The sequence below is a fragment of the Cupressus sempervirens genome, chromosome 6 (assembly GCF_028749045.1).
Source record: "Cupressus sempervirens isolate cs-2001-9-10 chromosome 6, ASM2874904v1, whole genome shotgun sequence".
Classification (NCBI taxonomy): domain Eukaryota; kingdom Viridiplantae; phylum Streptophyta; class Pinopsida; order Cupressales; family Cupressaceae; genus Cupressus; species Cupressus sempervirens.
The window spans coordinates 174092553-174107085 of NC_143123.1; the positions used below are offsets into that span (position 1 = coordinate 174092553).

General features: G+C 34.7%; 1 protein-coding gene across 1 annotated transcript in view; it reads right to left on the reverse strand.

The window, feature by feature from the left end:
* LOC149551812 (uncharacterized) overlaps positions 1–14533 on the reverse strand; it is a 126869-nt gene that overhangs the window by 67136 nt on the left and 45200 nt on the right. The window contains exons 2-3 of the mRNA XM_089787317.1: positions 11988–12029; positions 11776–11845 (exon numbers count right to left, since the gene is read on the reverse strand). Coding sequence (XP_089643443.1) covers positions 11776–11845; positions 11988–12029 — 112 coding nt within the window. The remainder of the gene's footprint in view (positions 1–11775; positions 11846–11987; positions 12030–14533) is intronic.

The following is a 14533-nucleotide window of genomic DNA, read 5'->3' on the forward strand; positions in this document are numbered from 1 at the left end:
TAACACTATAGTTTATCTGTTGAATCAGTCACCTACAGTGGCGGTCAAAGGTAAAACTTCGGAAGAAGCTTGGTCAGGTCGCAAGCCCAAAATCAGTCACCTAAAGGTTTTTGGCTCTCTTGCTTTTTTTTAGATCCCTGATGCTTCACGCACCAAGTTGGATGCCAAGAGTCAAAAACTAATGCTTGCTAGATATAGCAGTCTTCACAAAGCCGACCGCCTGATTGATGTTGAGACATCTCGTCTCATTTATAGTCGTGATGTAGTCTTTGATGAGCAGCGAGGACCATTCATGCTTGTTTCTCCTATTCTTGATCCAGTAGACCAGCCTATGCAGGCTCATGATTTGGAAGTTCAACTTCTATTAGGTCCACCTTATGGGAGGGCTCCAGTAGTTCTTGTAGCTCCAGTTATTCCAGTGATACCTGTACAAACACCTCTGGCTTCTCCTGCAAGATCACCTCGCCTTGTAGATGCTTCACTTGAGTTTGATCCAGCTTCTTTTGATGAAGATCCTGCTGATCAAGCATCTCCTAGTACTACTATTGGTCATTCTCCTATATGGCCTAAGTGGTGGGCTAAGACACTTGTTGATCTTCGTGATGATGAGCTCATTGATGGGAGAACTGCTCGGAGAAAGAGCAAAACTACGAATTTTGTTAACTTTGCTCTTATGGCCAACATTCACAGTGTGTTTGAACCTCAAACATATTCTAAGGCTAAAGGAATTCCAGAGTGGGAACAGGCCATGACATTTGAACATCAGAGCCTGCTGAAGAACAACACCTGGGTCCTTTCTGATATTCCACCAGCGAAGAAACCCATTGGCTGCAAATGTGTCTACAAAATCAGATACAAATCAGATGGTACTTTGGGTAAGTACAAAGCTCATTTAGTGGCAAAGGGCTTTTCTCAATGTTAGGGCATTGATTATGAAGAGACCTTTGCTCCTACTGCAAAAATGAGCACCATCACATTAGTCCTAGCCATGGCAGCACAATTTGGCTAGAAGGTCCATCAGATGGACATAAAGAGTGCTTTCCTGAATAATGATCTCCATTAAGAGGTCGATATGACGCAACCTCTTGGTTTCAAGGTTGCCGGTAAAGACCATTAGGTTCTCAGATTGGTAAAAGTTCTCTATGGTTTGAAGTAGGCCCCTCGGGCATGGTACATCAAGATTGATTATTACCTCAGTAATCAAGGCTTCAAGAGGAGTTCTTTAGACTCAAATCTGTACATCAAGACTACTGACAGTGACATCATCCTTCTGGTTATCTATGTGGATGATTTGATCATCATTGGCAGTTCGGCATCTTTGATTCAGGGAATCAAACAGAACTTATGCCAATCTTTTGATATGAGTGACCTTGGACTCATGCATTATTGCTTAAGTGTTGAAGTTTGGCAACAGTCTTCTGGTATATTCATCTCTCAATCCAAATATGTCAGGGCCCTATTAGACAAATTTCTAATGCAGGATTGCAAACCTGCATCTACACCTATGGAGAAAGGTCTCAAGTTATCCGCAAAGTCTGATTATCCTTCCATTGATGATACTACATACAGGCAACTAGTAGGCAGCCTCATCTACCTCTCTACTACTAGGCCTAATATTAGCTTCACAGTCAATTATATTTCATGCTTTATGACAGCTCCTAAGGCTGATCATTGGATGGCAGCAAAGTGTGTGCTGCATTATGTGAAGGGCACTTCAAATTATGGACTTCTGTACTCTTGGAGTTCTAATCCTAAACTCAGTGGGTTCAAAGATTCAGATTGGACAGACTCTGTTGATGATAAAAAGTCAACATCAGGATATGTGTTCAGTTTGAGATCCGGTGCAGTCACATGGACTAGCAAGAAGCAGTAGGCAGTTTCTCTCTCTTCTACAAAGGCTGAATACAGAGAGACTGTTAAGGCAGGATGTGAAGCTATTTGGCTTTGTCGGATGCTTGGGGATATGCAGATGTCACCAGCAAGACCGACTACTCTATTTGTTGATAATGAAGGCGTTATCAAGTTAGCACTGAATCCAGTCTTCCATGAACGAACCAAGCATGTGGATGTTCATTGTCATTACATACGACAGCTGGTTGAAGACGAGACTATAGGTCTGCAGTATGTTCCTACCACAGATCAGATTGCAGACATTCTCACCAAGCCTCTTGGTCTTGATAAGTTTGTCAAATTCAGATGACAGCTTGGTGTGTTTGATAGATTAACTATAAGGAAGGGTATTACAATAATAGATAAGTCGTCTATTATTAGTTAATGGCTATCTTGTAAATATCTTAAGCTTTAGTTTGCTTTCGTTTTTCGCTTTCTCTAGAATAGAATGTTTCTATTCTTTACAATCATTTTGTTGTATAAATTGACCTCTCGGTCTCTATTAATAATAAGCAAGTATTTTACCAATTACCTCGTAATAAGGATATCAAGCCTAGGTTCAATTATTTGCAATTCATTGCAATCATTGAGCGAAAATGATAAAAGAATTGCTGTGATACTACAAAGCAATAACAATGTAATGCTATACTAGTTAATGCAATTCAGAGAGTGCCCACACTTCCATCAAAATGAACTGCTGTTTGCAGATTCAATTTTCAGATTTGGGTGGAGTATATATTGCTGTTACATGATACTACTTGCTGATTGTCAACCATACCGTTCATGTTTTAAATGTGATCTTGAAGTTTTATTTAACCTCCTTCAATTGAGGTGAAGTTTGAACAGATTGGTATTGTTTCCAGCAGGATGTATCACATAAACTCAAACGGGTAATTGTTTCCAAGTTATGCAATTGCTGTTGTGAAGAATGTATTGAGTTTTATAACAATTCAATTGAGTGTCAAAATCAGATTTGTGGCACCAAATTCAGTTACAAGTGCCTATGGTACAAACTCTCAGGTGCCAATGCATATATAAAGTTGGGACAAAAGGCTGTGGAAGGAAGAAAGTTGAATGGGAAGAAATGGAAGTAAAGCACACACCAAGCAATTTAAGTATTGTGAAGAATGCACCAAAAGGCTTCCCACCCAAGAGCTCATGTTTAATAGATCATATTGTTGAGCTTATGGCACTGTCAAACAACAATCTAAGCTTCCATCTTTGCATTGTGTTCATTGGAAAATATTGCTAGACCGCAAAGGAAAACTATCAATGTTCAGAATGCAGCTTGTTTTGACAGATCAGTTTGGCATTAGGCATTTGGAGCTATATGTTTCTAATTGCTTGAGGACAAGCAATTTTGGGAGGGAGGACTTGTCATATACTCTTTTGATTCAAATTGGATTTTGGCAAACATTTATCCATTTATTGTCCCAATCCTTGCAGCAAGGCTTTCAACTGTGCAATCCTTTAGAGGAAGAATTCCAACTATTCTCCATTCTTCACCTTCAAGCCATGTAGCTAACTCTGTAAATTGGAGATCTGATTCTGATTCTCCACATTGTACACCATCTTGAGCTTGTCCATGCATCTTTGGTTGTGGATGAGTTGCAGATAAAAAGCTGAACCTCATCAGACACACTAAACAAACTGATCAGACCACAGTCCTGTATAGGAGTGAAGGTGATTGAAGGAGAGTTGAAAGTGGAGAGGGAAGTGGAGTTTAGAAATAGAGGTGAAATTAACAATACTCATTTATTGATTCCCTCCAAAATGGCAGTTAAACAATTAGATATTTCATAACTAACTGTGACAAAAAGGGATTCATCGATAAACATTATTTGTTATTGCAAGAGGGGACATGTTAGGACAAATGGGGGGATTAATTAAATAGTTGTTCCCCTAAGGCGGACTAACGACATAGATTAAATAATTGACACAATTATTAATCCGACCAACAAGGAGTGACAAGGGTCAAATCAAGAAGAGATGGTGAGAATAGAGGACATTATTACAAAATAATTAAATAATTGACATTATTTAATTAATGAAAGAATTACACAATGTCAACAAGTGATGAAGACCAAACACATGACATAGAAGACATGGTTAAAAGCATGGCCATAGAAGATTACCATTTTTAAGTCTCTACAAGTTCCATTTTAAATCAAAGGAAGACATTTCATTCAATCATGGTAATTATCATCAACACTAACAAATTTAAAGGCGCAACTATTTATACAATATTATCAAAAGTATTGGGCATTAAATCAATAAGTCTTACAACAATTATTGGAATGTACTCCTTACCAGGCCATTTCCCCTAACATATAATTAACCATATTCACAACACTTTTATTTACCCTAAAGTTTTGGGAAGCAATGCAAAAAGAGAGAAGTGTTGTAGAAGCAAACTACTATGGATGAAATTGGAGTAAAGATCAAAAATGGCATGAAATATATGATCAAGAAAAATTCAAAAAATGGAATCATGGTAGAAAAAATGAAATGTAAGAGTTCAAGGATGGACTCAACCTCATATGGTCAGCTACAAGACAATAAATTACCTTCAACAGGGAGAGGCAAAAGGATGAATTACTTGACTATGGATGTAAAATGATACTATGATACTACAGGTATACAATGGATACAAATGGTGGCATATAGTAATAAGGTACTTTGCTTACAAAGGCAAGATGACAAGATAGAAAAACATAAGATTATAACAAGTGTCTTAATCATATGATATTAGACACAAAAAGTAACAAAGGATGCCCTAAGTAAACTAGTGTGGATAGAAATTGGGATGTAAACTGAATAGATAATACCCCATTGACACAAAAACCACTCATTAAGTGCAACATAGGGAGAAATAAGTACATGCAAATATGCAATAATAAATGGGTTTCAACACAAGGCCATGTCAAAAACCTATGCACAAAATGTTTCTCACAAACCGCATAAGACAAAAAAATCCATAAGACAAAAAAAACCATAAGAAAAAACCCTTTTCCAAAAGAGAGAATACATAAAATTATTGATTGAAGTACTCAACATAACCCCCCAAGTTCTACATCTAATATCATATAAGATCAACAATAAGAAAGAGTGAGACAATAAATCCCCAACACAAAGAAGTACCTCATATACCTATAGAAGCAAAAAAAGAAAAAAAAATTGATTGTACCCAATTAATAGGGAATTGGGTCATGTACCAATTTTTTCCCCATAAAATTGGCCACAATTAGTCAACATATGGTCAATGAATTTTTTGAAAAATTTGTGATTAAATTAATTAGGAATCGCAAAAAAAGGATTAATTTAAAATAAAGTTGCACCAAAAACACGCGAGTTTCTCTTATAAACACGACTCTGTAGGCAATCATTTCTTATTAATGTAGCAACTATTTGCAGAGAAAACTCATAAGAGATCTCACTTAGGATTCGAAAGAGGATTACAGAGACACCCAAAGAAATTTCATCCATCTATAAATTTGTTTCTACATGTTTCTTTATAGTTGACATATATCTTGTATAAATTTATTCATTTTTCATTTTCTATAAAGATTTTGCATATTTTTCTAATCTTCTAAAAAAATTCTTCTATATATCTTTTGTTAGATATAAATTTTTTGTGTAAACTGTTAAAGATGAATTTACTCGTGCATAAATTTATTGATCTATATGTTATCAACAATATAAATTTATTCATTTGTAACTTTAATTGATATATAGTCGATAATATACTTTAAATTTGTATGTTTGCAAAATAATATATACCATACAAGCATGAATCGTTTGGGAAAAAGTCAAGAACTATTGAAGATGCTTCCCCAATTGACCTTAAGATGGAACCCCAATCTAAGTGGATTGTTGAGCCCCAAAGTGATGATGATAATGTTGATGATTATATTTATCAGTCTAAATATTTGGAAGTCATGGGAATGGCCAACTTCACCAACAATGTTCTTTAAGGACTTGGGTCGGGGACTTTCCAAGGAGAAGCACCATCAAGTCCTCCTACCCCCTAGCATTTCATTGGCTACATTTGATTTGTTGGAATATTGTACTTAGTTTATAGGTTGAATTTGTGCAAAGTCAAAAACTACTATGTAACTAATACTTTAACACTTGTCTTCATCTAGTTATTTTTTATGCAATTGTGGTATGCTATGTAAAATGTAATCAGCGATATGAATATAAACAATGAAAATCTAGAATTTATGGTTTGATATCTATATTTTATTTGCTCTCAATATATCTAAGATGTGGAAATACCTTTATCTTTTTGAAAAGAAAAAAAAATGAATTGTTTTCCTTCATTTTTTTACTATTTTTAGGTAAATTTGATTTTTCCAAACAAATCTACTCCTCTAATGTACAAAATTTTCCCTCGGTCAATTTATGCTTTAATGTTGTATACCAAGAGTAAATGCTCAAAGACAATAAAACAATCCACCTCCTACAAACAACATTCTCACAATGGAGAAAAACAAATCAAATGTTGTACACAAAAGAAGCTCCATCTCAAAGAAGAGAAATACGAGAAGTCTCATGGCATGCATCTCTAAATTTACTCAAATGCCCACAACTCAAAATCATCTGATGTGTTGGTGTGAATAAGATATTTAACCCAACTAATTCATTAGTTGGCCCTACTCACATACTTAAGTTTACTTTCCTAGGGAACATCTCTAAAAGGTGATACTTATTGTTACATCTTATCCTATCTATTGACGTTTATTTTTAGTAACCCAAATCATTTCATAATTGAGACATCAATTGTCTCATAAAATGGGGTTCAAGCATGTCATGATCTTGTATAGTTAGATGTATCAAGCTTGCCTTTATGGGCAAGGCATCTCATTGTATATTTAATATTCAATCAATCATTCAGGCATCCACAATAAAGTAACCTACTCTCACCATTTTATCAGTTATTGAAGGTTATTATGTCATGCAAATGATCTAGGTTCACTATCCAACTCCTACATTGTTTCAGAGCTATAGGGCTACAAATTCCTTCCCAAATCGAAAGGACACTGCGAGGCTTAACAAGCTTGTTAGGAACATCTTCAAGTTTTGAGGACATCACAATTGAATCTACAATGTCAAAGAAAGTCACTTTGTCCACTAACTCATCATATTATAGCCTAAATCGAATTTTTGAAACTTTAAACCATTGCAATATCCATGAATTACATATATTATTTGAGCATACTATCTTAGGATATGTTGTTCATTAATCGTTGTTTGTGACATCAATGAAAAACCTTTTTTAAAGTGAAACCAGTTACGTCCACTTGACAAGGGCGCCCTTCTTCGAGCAATATGAAATTTAAATTCATCTTTCAATTCCCATATAGTGGTGTGTACTTAATGGCTTTCTCAAATCATATTACCACGCATTCAATTTGAGTCATTTCTCTATTGTTCATGCAATTGTACCGCTTTAAATGCTATCTCTAGTTTTGTCTCCCCATGGGCCATATCCATGTGCTCTCTTGATCTCAATAGATTTCTTGGCTAAGCACTTCCTTCCTCTACCACTACAGATGACTTAAAAAGCTTAATTCCATGATCCTGCAACCATTTAGTAAAGGGAAAAAGACAACAAAATGAAACAAAGAGAACAAAGACTATTAATGAATCCTATGTGGGAAGGTGATAGATTTAGCTTTTAAATTTGATCAATTAAAAAAGCTTTTAAGAAATTTTTAGTGGCATAAAGATTCAAACAAAAAAGAATGGTGCAAGTTAGTCATGTTAATTCTTAAAACCACAGATCGAAAATCCTAGAGTATTGCCACTTCTCGTATGGACTTCTCAATCGACTTTGGCCAACGAATGGGAATTACTAGATTTTCCTAGACTTCAAGCTTCGCTAAACCTAGGCAAGTGAGCCTTCACCTCTAACTCAATCTTCTTGTTCGAGGCTTTTGTGTCACAAATTTAATTCTTTGGTGATCTCTTCAAGATGGCAATGAGTCTCAAAGGTTGATCAATTGTGAACATTTTATGAAAAAAATGATTTATATAAGTGAGATTGCTTTGTTGTGAATGTAAGTTGTGGATTTAGTTAAATCAATTGAGATTGCTCTGAATTACTTGATTATAATATCTTAACGCAATTTCAGACCAGTGCCTTCACTTCTTAATGATGTTACCATTTCAACTAATTGATCTTATGTATAACTCTACAAGACAGTTGTAATAACTCACTACTAAAGAGAGACCATCCCTTGAAAGGTATCTGTGTGTATTAATTAATTTACATCTATTATTTCAGTTAGTCTTACGGATTTTAACCCTCTTTTGAAAGACCATTAAGACAATTTGAAGTTCGATAGCCAATCTTTCAAATTGATATTCAAACAAACATTGAAATCAAATTATAATAACACAAGATCACACATTGCAGCAATCTTACAGAGAACTAATCAATGATTGAAAGATAAACAACCTAAGAAATTGAATAACACCCGATCTTTATATTGAAACAAGCATAGTATGATCAACTAGTTACAAACGGTAATGCCTTTGCCAACCTTGTATTCCCAATAGACAATACTCAAAATTTGTTACAAAAAGATCTGACATTAATTTCATATATCTTCTGGACAAAATGATCCTATACTTATAGATGAGAATTTAGTTTCAAATGAGAAGGCAAACTCTTTCATAACTATGACACAATTGTTCCTGATTGACAACTAATTCTGACATAGTTGCAACAAAATTGATTAACATAACAACAATTTCAAAATAGTATTGTAGAATTCAAATGGCAAATTATCAATCTCCCAATAGGATGCCACATTCATGGATGTGCTCAAGATAGCTCTTGGATCATGCATGGTGTCCCTGATGATTGCATCCAATTGGATGAAGTGCTCCATGTAGATTGTAGCCCCTTCAAGTTATTCATTGTCGATATGTACCAGTACAACATCTAAGGCTTTAGCAAGAATCTCCTTGCACTCATTCAATCATTTATCTTTCCCTGTTAATTCTTTGTTTTTGTTTGTCAAGCCCGACACACCTTCTTCATCTGTTGTTGTGAATACATTTAGTTTTGAATCTGCAAATTCTTAGTACTTTGCTCTTAACAATTGACGTAGGGTTTTGTGGCAATGTTACTCTTTCTGGTACCATTGATGTAGCCTAACTTCTCCAATCTCTGAAACCGTTATGTCATTGTAAAATCAGTAGAGCTCATGCCGATGACTCCGTCGGGGAGTGGGCAATTCAATTTAGTAATATATCGATAGTGAGAGTTATACTAATGATTTATTGGTGTAACTTTATCTGATGTCTAGCTTCTTAGGCAAGAGTCTTCAGGACATCAATACATATGATTCCACTTATTTCATCCATCAGTATTACACAACCAATCACTATTAGCATAAGTTATCCTGCTAACTCCATCAAGTGTTGAAACAACTTGAAATCACTTACTTCAATAGTGTATGTTACTTTGAGGATCACCATATCACCATAGATCATTCTAATAAGCTCATCAAGTATCAAGGCAAGTCAAAATGTGCTTCGGTGATAATGTTAGCTTCATCGATGGGTCTATCGACTAGTACCAATGTCTTCATTCTTTTCAATCGTCATATGCTTTCCCGGTCATTATCTTAATGGTCTTAAACCCTTTTATCGCCACGAGTTTCCTTGATAACCCCATCAAGCATCAAGAAAGCTCATAATGATAATAGTCATCTTCATATGTTTTTCAATTAAAAGCAGCGAAAACTAGGGGGCTGGCCCATTAAACAATCAAATTGGTGAACCACCAGCAGATTACCCCTACCACTTAAAACACAAAAACATAGTTTGAGAACTTAACTAAAAGTGTTCCAATAGGCATAACAAAATACTGCCTGTACTAGAACTAAAAAAGCTAAGGAACTATAAAAGCAAAAGCAAAACTGCCTTAAACCCAGCCAAGTTCAACAACCAGCAAAAAAACAACATGAAAAACTAGAAGGAAAGAGCCCTTAAGGTTTCTTGGCCTCCTTCCTCCCCAAGAGGATATTAGCCCAATCTTTGGCAAGGAAGTCAAACAACATTTTGGAGTCCTCCTTTGGCAGATCACCCTCCTGGTCTTTAAGCAAGTGTGGCGTGGTTGCAGCTGCATGTGTCACCTTGACAGCAAATTTTGTCAAGAGGCACATTCTTTCTTCCAGAGCATGGATTCTTTCCCACACATCAGTTGTCTTCATATGTTATGATGATAAGTCTTATTGCTTGGAATTTTGTCAAAGAGAATTCCAAATTTATATTGTATTGGAGGATGTGTTCCCGATAACCTCATCAATTATCAACAAGACAAATTTCCACTATACAACTAGTATAAGTCTTACTGATAGGATTCCTCGGTGCAAGTTACTTCGACCTGCAATGTTTCCTTTGTTTAATTTGTGCTATCGGTATAGACTATTCGATCACCTTCGTTGGGCATTACTATGACTTCAATTTTATTTCTATAATATTGTAAACCATTCAGATGAGTCTTGTCAGGCTATGTTACTCTGATGTTGGTTTCTAGCATGTTCATTTTGAAATTGGTATATGTCCTACCAATATTTTGTATTTCCTACCTATATGGAATTTTTTGGTGTATATCAACTCGATCATTTGTCCTTTTTACATATTATTGGGGTAAGTTATTCCGTTATTACGAAATTCATCAATACAACTTTTGAGAGCTCCTTATGTCTTGAATCAAAGACCAAAATGTTTTCTCTAGTGTTCAGGTTCCATGCCAATGCCTAGATGTCTCTCTAATGGGATGAACTTTCAGGACCTTGCCATACATAGAGCCAATGCCTTGTCCATTAGTTCTTATCATCTCATTCCTCCACATGGAGAAAAAAAATGCAGTGACAATTCGTATTATAATGATATCAATCTAACTGGAAAACAATCAAATGATATCATAAGAATTTGTAAATTTTCGTAAGGCATATGAACATAAAGAATGCATAGGAATAAATAGATTGATATAAGAATGGTCCAGTGAAAAGAAATTATAGTCCAAAAACACTTACCTAGGGTAATTTTGCATTTGGAAATCCATACATGCCTAGAAATTGATTACTTATACATTAAAATCAGTTTCTAGAGGTGGGAATGTGAAAGAATGCTTAGATGTGCATGATTGCATAGAGAAATCCCATTTTGGGATTGGATCTAGAACTACTAATTTTGCGAAAATGTAGGGTTCCAACAAGTCATAATGATAAGAAGTATGTAACAAATTACTTTCGGGGAGAGAGAGAGAGAGAGAGAGAGAGATGTACAAAATCCCATTATAAATATAGAATATACTCAGTTTAGGGTCAAAAGGCAGTTGCTAGTATTTTGACAAAATTGAAAAACAAGCATTTGCTTGATGAGACTTGCCATTTCCGACTGCTTCAAGGGCAAATACAACCCATGTTATCACAGAGGTGGAGTGTTGCTGAAGAAAATTACTTGCAACAGGATTCAGAAGTGGCCTATCAATACAACAGTATTTCTTCTTAATTTTTCTCTTTCCACATTAGTACGTCCATACTGTATTTTATCTTTGTATTTTGCATAATATAAAGAATGTCAGTTCACATACTACACTCTTGTACATTGCAGTTAATTTAGTTTATCAACTATAGAAGTCTCTATGATCATGCCTGTTAGTGGAATTTTTCATTAAGAATAACACTTTAAAGAATTTTACCAATGTACACAATCTCATAGCAAAGTTTAGCATGAATATAATGAGAAAGAAATAAACATTTGCTGTAAATAAAATGATTCTCACATGGTATCCATATGCATATTTAGAAGAATCAATTATTAAAATTTTAATACAAAAAAAATGTTGTGGACATCATTTACCTTTTGTGTATGCAACAAGATTCCTGTTTTGCTCTTCGATATATTCCTCAACTTCACTAAACTTCCTTTCCTTTATAGAAATGTACCAAAAAGAGATAAGTAAATCCTAAGGCATAGTAAAAGACCATATAGGATTACATAGATTGATTGTTACTAAATTTGCAAAAATGTCATTACACAAGATGTAAAACTTTAAGTGTGGATATTCAAACCTTTAATCGCTTATACTTCAGATGTAGCTTTGAGTATAACTCCTGCAGCAGCCAAACAGAAATATTAACATGTATATGGAACGGAGATAAACCAGAATGCAGAGATCAATAAAGATGGGTTTGAGCTTTACTTTGGTTGCATCAGAAAGGGCTTGAACTTTAAACTTATTTTTATTGAACCAATAAGAGTTTGACCTCAACAATACTAGATCAAAAAAGGATTTCCACTAAGCGAGATTTGTATCAATCTATCACATAAGAGACTATCTTACCAGGTTCTACTATTTAGGGCATCATCATCATCATGCTGAATTAGACAGGTCTAGATACTGGTATGAATCCAACTTGGGTTTGCACAAGTAGCAGCTTTGTTCCGAGTACCACGTGGGTAGGTCTGCCAGGTTATTCACCATCATCATATCAAATGGGACAGGTCCTAATACAAGTATAAGTCCAGTCTATGTATACCAAGGACACAACCCTATAGTCTTGGGTACCTTGCAAGTATGGAAAAACCCGACCATAGCTAGGAAAACCCACAAGCAAACATGAAAAACAATGCTCGTCTTCAAAAAAAAAACATTTCTTTTGAAAAGAAAATTACATTTATTTGCTAGTAAGAAAACCCAAGACATTATTTGAAAAATTGAAACCCTGTATTATTATTTTTCACATATCAGACTTTGCTGATAAAGATTGCAAGGAGGCTGATAGATCATTGTGAAAGAATTCTAAACCTTGTGAAGTCCACCAAGACTTTAATTTTTCAAACTTCTCTTCGAACTGTTTTCTAGTGATACATTTGTGGCACAACCAATCAGAAAAGTGGATTTTAACAGATCATTTTAACTCAATTGTTGGTTAAGATGGTCAAAACACTTGTGCCAAATTTACTTCCATAATTAGCATTCTTAAAAAGTGCAATTGAAGGAAACTTTTGCATAAAGAAAGAAAACGCATACAATTTGGACGAGTGATTAGCCTTCCTAACTACAACTAGAGCATTATATTCTACTCACCAATATTACAACTAAGTCTTAAGTTAGTTCAACTCTCTTATTTGTACCCACGTGCAGTGATTTAATAAACAGAAGAGAAACTTGCTAAAAAGGAGTGTACACAAAAGACGTCATTAAATTTTCCATCACCCACATTAACATATCTAATCTTGCAAACTTCTATTTAAGTAAAATCAAACATGACATTTTGTGGTATAGAGCCTAGCTTTAAGGAGAAGCAAACATCTTTCAAACAGGCCATGTAATGTGAAGCGCTGAAATCTAAAATTGACTTAGAAGAGAAAGAGAATTTCAACTAGTGCCTTGTTTCCCTTTAACAAATTTACAAGAAGAGGAGGAAGAAACCTGCAAATGAGAATCAAGAAGACTCGGGTTGTTCTTCTTAAATATACTAGTCAACCAATATACCTATTTCTTCATAAATTTGAACTCATCATGCAGCTTCCTACTATATAGTCCACAAAATAGTTTCCACTAGCAAATACAGGAGCACAAACCTTTAAGTGTAACCTTTTTGACTAAGAGCTAATGACTAAGGGGTATCCATTCAACCAAAGTTGCCCAAAGCACAATCCTGACCTCATTCCTTAATCATAGCACCTCCAAGGGTTTTGAATCTCAATAGATGACATAATAAATGAACATGTTATCACCCTCACCAATTGAGTTATAGCCCTTCAATGTAATGAACAATAAGAGGGCAATGAATCTGTTGTTGTTGTAGAAGAGGTTTGTGGTTGTCTTGGTAGCAAAAGAGGACTGTGATTTTGGTCTTTTACTTCTTATCTAAAGTACTAGAAGCTTTCTACCCTTGTTCAATTGGTTTGCAATCAATGCTTATGATTTAGAACACTCGAGTGCATCTATCTAAATTAATTTATCTTGTTCTTTAGTGTGATTCTTAGCAAATCCATCCAAGGAAGGCATAGTAGATTGAAGTTAAATTCACAACTAGTTGTGAATGTTTTCTTTTTCCAATAATACAATCCTTTAGTTGCAAATTTAGTAATTCAAATTATAAATTGAAATCTTGAATGTTTCAAAATTGCTTGGATTTAGGTGAAAGATATCATTTTCTAGATGATGACATCATATTTATTCTATTTTTCCAAACAAACCCTAACTCCTACATCATTAGATAAGCCAAAATCTTTGATGGTCAAAAAGAGGTCTAGAAATATGGCTAGATATTATTAAATTTTATAACTGCTGTGTGAGATAGTATTATCTCCCAAGTAATTAATCATTAAGTTCCAGCAACTTTTAAATCCATCCATTTTCCCAAAAACCAACTCTCTAACCACCTTGAGTTATTTACTAACTACTAACAATCATTTATTGACAAACCTTTATTTTAACAAACTATCTATATCCTTATTACTAACTTATCGTTGATATCATATTCTAACGTAGCTCCCTCTTACATCACTCTAAACAAAGGTAGGAATACCAGTATTAACTACAAAAAAAGTACACTAAAAATCACACACCATCAAGGACACACCTAATCAAATATAAGTACAAAAC